The sequence below is a fragment of the Etheostoma cragini genome, chromosome 11 (genome assembly GCF_013103735.1).
Source record: "Etheostoma cragini isolate CJK2018 chromosome 11, CSU_Ecrag_1.0, whole genome shotgun sequence".
Classification (NCBI taxonomy): domain Eukaryota; kingdom Metazoa; phylum Chordata; class Actinopteri; order Perciformes; family Percidae; genus Etheostoma; species Etheostoma cragini.
The window spans coordinates 20,569,605-20,580,088 of record NC_048417.1 but is presented as its reverse complement, the minus strand read 5'-3'; the positions used below and the strand labels follow the sequence as shown (position 1 = coordinate 20,580,088).

Below are 10,484 nucleotides of genomic sequence, written 5' to 3'. Positions count from 1 at the left end.
ATATATATATATATATATATATATATATATATATATTTAAAATGAGGTGGCTAATCATAGCACATGTTAGCGCTAGCATGCTAGCTCATTCTCAATGGCAAAACACTGCTACAGCACACACTAGTTCACCATAATCTCCAAAAGAACTACTTCCACGTCCCTGTTCTGCAGGTATTCCATAAGTGCCCCTCGTTTAGAAAAAGTCTCCCAGCTAATCCTGCCTTGGACTGACCAAAGTCGGTTGGTCCAAAAAGTTATTTAGCTGATGGGATCTTACCTAGCTATTGCGCATGTGCAACTCCCAACAAAGATAGTGTAGAAGTGAGATGTCTCACACTGTAGCTAAAACAGAAACCTAAACACACAGGGTGAAAACAGGATCTGCAGCAATGTGCAGTACAACAACTATATATGGTGTTTTTCTTTTTTTATAAATGAAACAATGTAAACCTTTTCTGGAACAACCTCAAAACACAATTATGAACCTGAAAAATGAGCATAATATGGGCGCTTTAAGAAGAGCTTACCTTTCTGGTGAGTGACAAGAGGATGGCATCCATAAAGATTCTGAAGCCCACATGCTCTCCAAAAGTTCTAACGTAGACCTAAAGAGAATTTAAAAAAAAAAAAAAAAAAAACTATATCAACATAAAAACATCACAGGAGTGTTCAGGAATAAACTTGTATGCCTAACTGCAAAATCTATCTGTTGATGAAGACTGTGAATTGGGCTTGTATTGTCTAAGACTAGCGTTTACAAGGTCAAGAACAAACTTTCATTCCTACTGAAGGAGTTCATTAAGTTATATATAGAAATATAGACAGTTGAAGAAATGTGTAATTGCTCATTGAAAATTTACGGCTACTAAAATTTGTTTAGATGCTCAACCTGCCTCAAAAATGTAGAAATTACAAATGGGACTGTAAAATACAGACAACTGGTAAATTACTGGATGTTCCCATGTAATGTCTGTGGCGACAGAGCTTTTGACGTATCACTATTACAGGAACCTGGATCGATGTCCACGTGGTATTATGGGAAAATCAAAAACCTGGTTGATAGACTGTTCTTACAGGTGTGTCACGTTGCTCCAGGTTCTTCTGGCCTCTCTTTACCTTTTTACATGTCTTTCTTTTTGATGTTACCTTCCTTTAAATGGTTGTTCTTTTCTTTAATGTTTCATTTATTTTACTGCACTGTAACTTGTATTCTTGTGTTTTATCTATTTTTATTTTTAACAGTTTATTCCTGTGTTTTATCTTTTTTTTTTTAAACTGGTTTTATGTGAGACATCTTGAATTGCCCTGTTGCTGAAATGTGATATACAAATAAATCTGCTTTGCCTTGCCTTGCCTTGCCTTACATGGTCCTAATTACTATTCAGCCCAAAGAAATATTACCTGGTATTACAATACTATACTTTGGTATTGTGGTATTTGTAAGAGAAACAGGGCGATTTCTGTGAAATGACTTGTGTGTAAATGTTATTTAGACCAACATATCGGTTTTCTGTTGTAGCAGGCTGATGCTGGCTTTTTTACTAAAAATTGAATATCCACCACTGCTCACTTAATCTTTTTTTTTTTTTTTTAAATCACCCCCAACCCTCACTGTAACCCTAATACATCACCATTTTGTTGATGTAGTGATGTGCCATTTCATAAGCTGTGGCATAACTGCATACCTAATATTTTCTTCATGAGGATTTTTGACATTTGCGGTTCATCTTATTGTTTCCCCCCATTCTGTTTGTTTTTTCTGGTGTCCTAGGTGTGATGCACCTTGTTGTCTTGAACAGTATAGTGGCAGAGGCTTTGTCTCTGTCCAAAGCGTTGTGGGATCTCCTGTGCATTACGATCCGGGTCAACACTTGCATAGAGGGCCAAGTCCCTTTCGATCTGAGGGAAGGACTGAGGACAGTGCATGTCGGCCTCCCACACAGGACCACTGGGCTGGGGACAGTCACAGCCCTCATGGTAGACTGAACCTGTGGAGCAAAAACACAGACGCATTATGAAGATCCTTTTCTTTTACCTGCCTTAAACATGTGCCATTTTAATCAGGCCAGAACAACACAAATCTAATTTTAAAACACGTTATGAGTCGACAACTTGGATTGTGTTCTACCTTTGAGAATGAATGGTGACTTGGCGACGTGCTTGTTCTTGAGCAGAATGTGGATGTGAAGGTCAGTGTAGGTGGCATACATTCTGTAGCGAACCAGGAAGGAGCCATCCTTACGATCCAGGACCTGGATCCAAATCCTGGTGAACTGCTCCACCGGAGACACCATCTTCACTTCAAAGGTCTTCTCACCAGGTGATGTTGTTAAACTGTGAGGGAGAAAACATGGAGAATGTGCTGCTACTGTTAAAAGAGAGCAGAGCCAGAAGAATACTAGCATGCTGGCACACAATTGTGCGCGACACTGACTCAAGCGGTGATACCAACTGATTTCAAATTACAAGTCGTACATTAAAAACCAAAATCTTTTGTTGCTGATATAATTTCATGGCTTCTCGTTATTGGAATGCTGCTATTGTCTCTCTTGTGTTCCAACAGACAACAATAATGTAGTTTTTTGTCGGAGGCATGAATGGAAGAGAAAAACTGATCTACATGTGAAAGTGACACCCAATGGGTGGGGTGACCCAAATATGAGAATATTTGTCTTCCCTAGAAATTATAATCATAAAAGTTGAGGGTTGTTGTATTTAATTCCATTCATTTTGTGAGGAGAAAAATAAATATTTTGTTGTACACTGAAGAAAAGTGTAAGCCAAGGCAAAAATTAAAACTTATTGGGGGCTGGATGTTTGCTAATTTAAGTTGTTCAGGAATGATAAAGATACAATTTTACTCTTTTTGTATTTTAAATAAAATTAAGAGACAAAAAAAAACCTTATTTACACATATAAACAAGTTAGAGAAACGATTTTCACTGACATAAAATACATTATGTTGCTCAAACGGTCCTTTTTTCACATAACAGAACCTAGAGAAGAATGCTACGTGGATTTGAAAGCAACATGGCTCGCCAATAACATTTTACAGGTTGTTGCAACTGAAATACGTACTGGCTGCATAAAGGGCAATTTGCAGGCCTTACGCTACTTACTTCCGCCCCGAGCTGTCCACCGCCTGTACGTAGAAGAATCGAGCTGGAAGGACAATGTTTGTCTCGAGTCCAGGTCCCCATACTAAAGTTTTTGCAGCACTGAGTACCGAGTCTGCATGAGCCCCTGTGAGTTCATGCCTGAACAGATCCAGACAGAAGAACAGCAGCCACCACGCAAAAAGCCGAAGAGACATACCTGTCCAGAGTCCACTGTTAGCCCCTACTTTTCTCCTCAGAAAGGTTCACTACCCAAACTTGCCATTCTCGGTTTAAAAATGCCCAAACATCAAAAGAATGAGTATAAAGTAACGTTAACGCTAGCTAAAACTGTCCACTCCGTTTCCATTTGGAACAACACAACACAGCGGTGGCATTGCTAATATGTGGCTAACATACGCGCATAACTTTTGTTGTTTTAATATGCTTTCAGTAATACGAAAATTACCGTTAGCATAACCTGGTTTAAAAAATCCTTGTACAGTTTATAACTATCTGCAGAATGAACAGGGGCGTGAAAAGCACGCGCGATGTAGCAGTCTGATTGGTCACCAGTCCGCCAAATCTGGGTTTGATTGGCTGAAAGAGTAATCAACTCATGAATCTGATTGCACAGAAGTCCGGAAGTTAACTTAAAGGCTACTACCTTTAACTGTCTATGGCTACTTGCTGGGCGTGTTCTCTTGCATCAACATATCTTAGCATGGAACTGGACGGAGGGATTTGCTTGTAAAAATATTGCAAAGAATCGTATAATATCGTATATCCTTTGCTTAAGTGAAAGTAGAAATGCCACACTGTAAAAATCCTGAGTACTCAAGTACTCAATGTAGGAAAACCCCTTTTAGAGTAAACAAGTCATTCCTAATGCATCCATGTGTGAGAAGTATTTTACTGTTAGTGGTCGAGATGAAGCTGCTTTTAAATATGTTATATACTGTTGTGTAATTTAATTATAGTGTTAGATTATATAAATTTGTATCTTATGTTTTGTGTGTAAAAATGTTAATTTGTAAAGTAACTGGTATCATAGCTGTAAAATAAATGTAGTGGTGAAGTAAAAAGGTTCAATAGTTCCCTTTGGATTCTGTGGAGTAGAAGAATAGATTGTCACTTAGTTGAAATACTCAAAAAAAACTCAACTAACATACTTCACATTTGTACTGCAGTATGGTACTTGAGTAAATCCGTTACATTTCCACCATGTACTGACACTCGTCTGAGTGTGGAGTACAGAGAACAAAAATGGATTAAAACAGTCCGAAACATTCTGGGCAAACATTACAAACTGCAGTGGATCCAAAATAATCTTATATGTATAGACTATTCAGGAAGATGTAATGTATTTATGAGAAATGCATGTAAGATCATTTTCTCACAGTATGCTTCTTATATAAAGCAGGTAAGTTACGTTGAAAATGGTAAAAAAAAAAAAAAATCTTGAAATAAACCATGCTGCACTTTTAGTTCAATGTAAGGAATCTTCACTTCCATTATGGGTGCTGCTTCTCAAACAAGCAGATAAACGATGTGGAGGAGCCCAGATGATTGTGTTGTAAAACAACAGCAGCTGATGGAGGCTAGTGAAACAGAGCTCTCAACTGTGTACATCAATGTTTATTTCATTTTGCTTTTGCATCAACATATTTTTCAGTTCTTTTTTTGTCAAGTAATTTCTATCACACTAGTATAATATCAATAAGAACAAAAAGTGGTAGAATCCATTTAAATAAGACAAACTTTGCTGCCATCATTGCGAAAACCAGAGAATTTTTTTTTTTTTTTCGGATACTACAGTGTGAAGAACTACCGAGTTCCAGTGATTTAGACAGAGCCAGAATACCAGATAGTACAGTACCAGCATTAACAGGTACAACATATACAGAGAAAAATATCCCAAGAATGTCTTTATCTTATATTGTTTTTTGTTTCAACTTTCTCTCAAGATTGAACTGTACAATTAATAGAAAAACCAAAAACATACTAACAAAAAACATACTAACAAAACACCCTGTCAGTAGAAGTCAGATTTTTTTTCTTTTTTTCTTTTGGTTGTGTTTTTTTGTTTATTTTCTCTGGCATTGAAAGGACTGCACTGAACACAAATCTCATTGACGGTACAGAGATATGAGAGAAATTCATTTTTTTTCACATGTTTAAGACACCTAATTGAATCAAATCCCGTGTAATTCCTGATATCTGCGTGGTGCTGATTTAGAATGTCAGGAGATTTGGGTTTGGTCAAAACAAAGTAAAACCTCTGCAGCCTGACATGGAGCAGGCGGAAATGACTAGTCTATGCTAGTAATGTAGATAGATTCACTTGTTCCTTTTTTAGGTTTTGAGTCTAAGTGTCGCTGTGCATATTTTATTTGGGAGTGCCGTCAACATGATCAAGGCGCAACGCTTTATATATGTTAATGCTCATGTGGATAAAGGCCTGATGTGTGAGAAATGGATATCAACAATCCTGTTTGGTTTTTCAGATCAATTCAAAGTACAGACAAATACACAAGAACAAAATATCCTCCTCAGTTAATGTTGTTTGCCCGTGTCATGTGGCTTCCCATTGACATGTACAACACAATCACAATATGATACACAACCATGTATCATGAAACATTTGTTGTTTTAAACATACAAGAGCCTTCTGTGGGAAAGGCCATCACCATCAAATATAAGACCCGGACAAGAGGATACCATAGTCATCAAGAACAATATTGAACGAAAAAAAGAACATATTTGCCTTCATTTGAAATTGTTGCAAATGTACATAGTTTCGTCACTGACATCTGAACATCACTGGGAAAAAAATACTGTTACTTCTCCTGAACCTTCTACTGATAAACAACTCACAAGGGAGCTGGTAGCAGTTAAGCGGATGTGATTCCAACTCCTCTTTGTAATGCTGCCACAAAGACATTGACAATCATTTAAAATTATTGTTTGTGATCATGGAAAGAGAACTGCTCAGGTTTAACCCTGAAAACACATGAACCACAACTTCTAAAAGACTGAAGCTGAGAGATGGGAGGGTATCATTCATGTTTGATCACTTTGGAGTCCAGTTGTTTGACATCTGTGGCACTCTCTCTTCCTCACACACACACACACACACACAAACACACACAAACACATACCCAACCTAATGGCTCACTAAACTTGTACATCAGACAAACAAAAAAAACACCCTTATATTTTTCTTTTCACAAAGAACACTGATTTCTTTGACTCTGATGAATGCCCTCTATGGCCACCTCCCAGCACTATATCTCATCTGTTCTGATCAAACAGAAAACATACAACTACCACATGTTAGCTCTTTGTTAGTTTACAGTGAGTAGATTTACTCATCTTGTTTTTTATGGCACGTGAATAGTATATAGGTTCATACTATAGCTATAAACACACTGTGTCCAGAACACGCAGTTCAGTCTTCCAGCCTTAGAATACTTCCCACACCAATCTGTTCTTTATTTTCATACAACTGTAGTTGGGGAGTGAGATACTTCTCATCATTATTTAATGTTTTTGTAAGTAGTAGCAGCTACTGCCGCTGCCAAAATGTGAAGTTAGTCTGATCAGACTGTACCGAAGTAAGTGTAAATCATACGGATTTGTTTGCACTGTGCAGCCCAGAGTAATTGGTAAGAACTTAGTTCAGCATTATTCTAAGTGTGTGTAGAGAAAGCTAAGTATGTGCATCTATATTGTAGCATTTAATATTTGCTGAGACTAATAACAAAAATGTTAAATAAATAAAAAATGTAAATAAAGAAGAGAAGGGAAAGGAACACAAGTTTTGGCTTAATAGCAATGCAGGTATACATTTCCCTTTTTATATATATAGCTTTTTGTCAATATTTCAAAAAATATAAAGTTTTTCATAGTTTCTGTTGTTGGCTTACATCATTAAATAAAATGTTTTTTTTATTTTTGTATCTCCTGTTAAAGTAGCATGCTGCTTTTTAATATGGCAGTTGGATATTTTTAATAGTCATCCATGTTTGTTTCATGCAATTCTTGTTGGTTTCTTAACTTTTGAGTATCTACACAGAGAGGTCCAGAAAACCCAACCACACATATCCCACACACACTCATAGACAGACATATTGGATATTTCCAGTTCCATCTTCAATCCTCCAAATGCCGCCATACACTATTCTCATTCTTTCCTCATCACTACCTGTCTAGACAAGGAACTAACACTTTCTCGTCCTTTAACAATGTGACAGTGCCGTAGCCAGTCCAGAAGCCGTGAAGACAAAGACACTCTTGAGTCTTTCTTTCACTGCTCTTATTTGTAGAGTGAAGGTCCCTGTCCCGGCATAACTCTCCCAGCAGTCCAAGGGCAGCCTCGGCTCTCTTTACTGCTATTACAACTGGTACCACTTCTTGTCCTTGCACTTTAGCATCACCTGCAAAGAGATGAGGTCACATATAGTCGATGGTGAGAAATAATTTGTCACTGCTTCATTTCTTTTGGAGTAAGAGCACGTTATTATTACATAGTTTGTATTACAGCTGTTAGATGTAGAATTTTTAAACACCAGTATTTGGCATTTTAAATATGACATCATCCTTTTTAGGGACGAGAAGAGTCAGCACAAATATGTGATTACTTATGTGATTACTTTCTTAGAGTACTGTACAATATTATAAAAATTGGGAATGGGCTGAGGACAATGGAGCTCATTTTCTTTTTTGCATAATTAATGAGATATTTGATCTAAATAACAGCTATATTGTGTAAGAACTAAATTTATGGAGTTTCTTCTATTACCGTTTACCATTAACAGAAAGACATTTTTTTTAACTTAGATTACAAGAGATTGAATTTGATTATCTATGTTTTTTTTGGGTTGTGTGTAACATTTTGCGCATTCATTTTTATAAACTTGTTTGTACCTCATGAGCGTGTTTGGAGAAAGTTTCTGCGCTGGTCATCATTAGGGCGGTTCGCTCCTCCAGCTCTCCCAGCCTTTGGCCTCTCTCATCCAGAGCAATGCGCGCCCGTGCCAGATCACCCACCACTCCGCAGGCCGCCACCTTCATGCCCTCCATCCCCGCCTGCCCAGGGATATGCTGGGCTAGACTACGAGAACCCTTCCCAGCTGCTGCCTCACCAACTGTCAACGACATCGGGTAAAAAAAAGTGACAGGAGACATAGAAATATTATTATTATTATTATTATTATTATTATTATTATTATTATAAGAAGCACATTCTGGGTTACTATTCTAGTTATGAGGGATTTTTATCCCTTTGCTAGTCCTACAGTTCCTTCTTAATCTTGATGTATTCATTACATGTAACATTTGTAAGGTGAAGTAGTACAAACTAGAATGAAACTCTTCATACAGAGGAAAAGGGAGAAAAGAGAAACACACGCACAGAGCTCCTCTCTGTCAAAGTTATGAGAATTTCCTCCAAAGAAGCCCTTTAGGAAGCCTCTGTTCTGGGCTTCTGGTGTTTCTATTGGTGTAAACAGCTCCCCCAGCATTTCCTGAAAGGATTGAAAATGAAGAAAAAAAAACTTCTTAGCAATTAATCCAATTTTATTAAAAACAATTCTTTCCAACTCTGTTCCAGGAACATGTTGCTGATATTTGTTCATGATGAGCTGGTCATCCTCGGTAGGGTTGGGTCAAAGTTACCTTCACTTCCTCTTCCCTTTATTACCTCTTTAACAAATGTACCTTTATGAAGGGGGAGAACCAGACCATAACCTGAGTAACTGCTGTTGCCTGTAGGTGTCACTATGGCAGCATCATGTTACAAGCTCCACTGATGTCTGTTATCAATAGCGAGTGTGCAGTGATGGCTCCTAAGAACAAACACGTCTATGACTGTAAATATGCCCATGTTTAAAAAACGTATGCAGGCATGCCACACACACACACACACACACACACACACACACACACACACACACACACACACACACACACACAGTAAAACTGTATTCACCCAATCAACCCAGTGGAGGTGACACATGACAAGTGTGACATTTCCCTTCAATGGCCTCTGTCAGCTCTTGGCTTCACCGAGGTTGGTAGTAATGGCACCTGTATATCACATAACTGCACCAATACTTTTCTCAACTAAAATGTGAGATGACAATAGCAATCTTAATCTGCACATCATACACACATGCCTGCATCCCTTTCCTAAAAACTAAATTCTGAGATGTTGCATGTCACAATGATAGATGGATTAAGAAACTGATATACAGTATATGTAAAATAGAAAATGGATCATTAGATAGATAGATCAATAGATCGATAGATAGATAAATGCAGTGCTGACCTGCAGGTTGTCACACATCTCCTGGCTGTATGTAATTCTCTGGATCTCTGTCGGGGAGCTGAGATATAATGCCTGACCCCCGTGGGTGAAGCAAAAGGTTCTTGCAATGCGCATGTCTGCAAGAGGCAGGTAATTAACATCCAAAAGCGGTCTAAGACTTGGCAAACTGTAGGAAAAGCGAGAAAAATAGAAGACAGAGTTAAACACCAGGAACAACCGCAACAGAACAACTGTACTCTGCAAGAAAATCTCATCTCTGGATTGTTCATCACAATATTGTGTCTATCTTTGGAACCCTGCCATTCATCTCATCATGTAACTCTTACAATTATAAATAAAACAAAATTCTGAAATGTACAAATCACACTAAAGAGATATCTCTAGCATAGGACAAAGTTACCACCAATTAGCATCCAACCAAACAGAAAAAAGTTATTCACACATAGATAATGTAGTTGGGTCAATGACGTGACGCCTACGTTTTCTGTCCAATTGCAGTTTCTTGAGCTTAACAGTTCAAAATTTCATAATAATTCACCATGTTTTAGTAAAATCAGTCCCCTCCATGAAACCATATGTTAATTTAAAAAATAATTTGGAATTATATATGTTTTATGTGCTTAAAGGGTTAAAATGTCATGTGGTGCGACCGTCCGACCATAACTGTTGGTTTTTAAACATCTTTAAAATCATTCTAAATCTTCCTAAATTTATTTTTTCTCCCTTTTGGCATATTTTCCAATGTGTTTTGTAATCCCATATGAAATTTCAGAAGTGTTGAACAGATATTTCCCCCATAGCATGCAACCAAATATTGTCCGAACCTGTCTCTTTTATGAAATATCATGTGGCGCGACCATCAAGAAATCCCTATTTCGGGACTTTTATTTTGAAATCCACTCAGAGACAGGAATCTGCACCATTCACCAGTTAGCAGAGAGCACATGGAAGAAGCAAGCAGGTCTGTAACCCTCTCTCCTTTTTTTTAGAAGTAATGTTTGTAAGTGCTGGTATGCAGTTTCCATATTTGGATGTCATGCGGTATGACCTCAAAAAGA

General features: G+C 37.6%; 2 protein-coding genes across 17 annotated transcripts in view; both read right to left on the bottom strand.

The window, feature by feature from the left end:
- The window catches only part of poglut2 (protein O-glucosyltransferase 2), a 7,612-nt gene extending 3,945 nt beyond the window's left edge, over positions 1 to 3,667 (bottom strand). The window contains exons 1-4 of the mRNA XM_034886117.1: positions 3,120 to 3,667; positions 2,129 to 2,334; positions 1,783 to 1,988; positions 528 to 605 (exon numbers count right to left, since the gene is read on the bottom strand). Coding sequence (XP_034742008.1) covers positions 528 to 605; positions 1,783 to 1,988; positions 2,129 to 2,334; positions 3,120 to 3,313 — 684 coding nt within the window. The 5' untranslated portion in view covers positions 3,314 to 3,667. The remainder of the gene's footprint in view (positions 1 to 527; positions 606 to 1,782; positions 1,989 to 2,128; positions 2,335 to 3,119) is intronic.
- A 1,504-nt stretch (positions 3,668 to 5,171) lies between these two features.
- stxbp5l (syntaxin binding protein 5-like) overlaps positions 5,172 to 10,484 on the bottom strand; it is a 134,170-nt gene continuing 128,857 nt past the window's right edge. For all 16 annotated transcript variants that reach the window (XM_034886100.1, XM_034886103.1, XM_034886101.1 and 13 more), the window contains 4 exons: positions 9,427 to 9,592; positions 8,512 to 8,623; positions 8,025 to 8,245; positions 5,172 to 7,534 (listed from right to left, as the gene is read on the bottom strand). In XM_034886100.1, the coding sequence (XP_034741991.1) occupies positions 7,493 to 7,534; positions 8,025 to 8,245; positions 8,512 to 8,623; positions 9,427 to 9,592 (541 nt within the window). In that variant the 3' untranslated portion in view covers positions 5,172 to 7,492. The remainder of the gene's footprint in view (positions 7,535 to 8,024; positions 8,246 to 8,511; positions 8,624 to 9,426; positions 9,593 to 10,484) is intronic.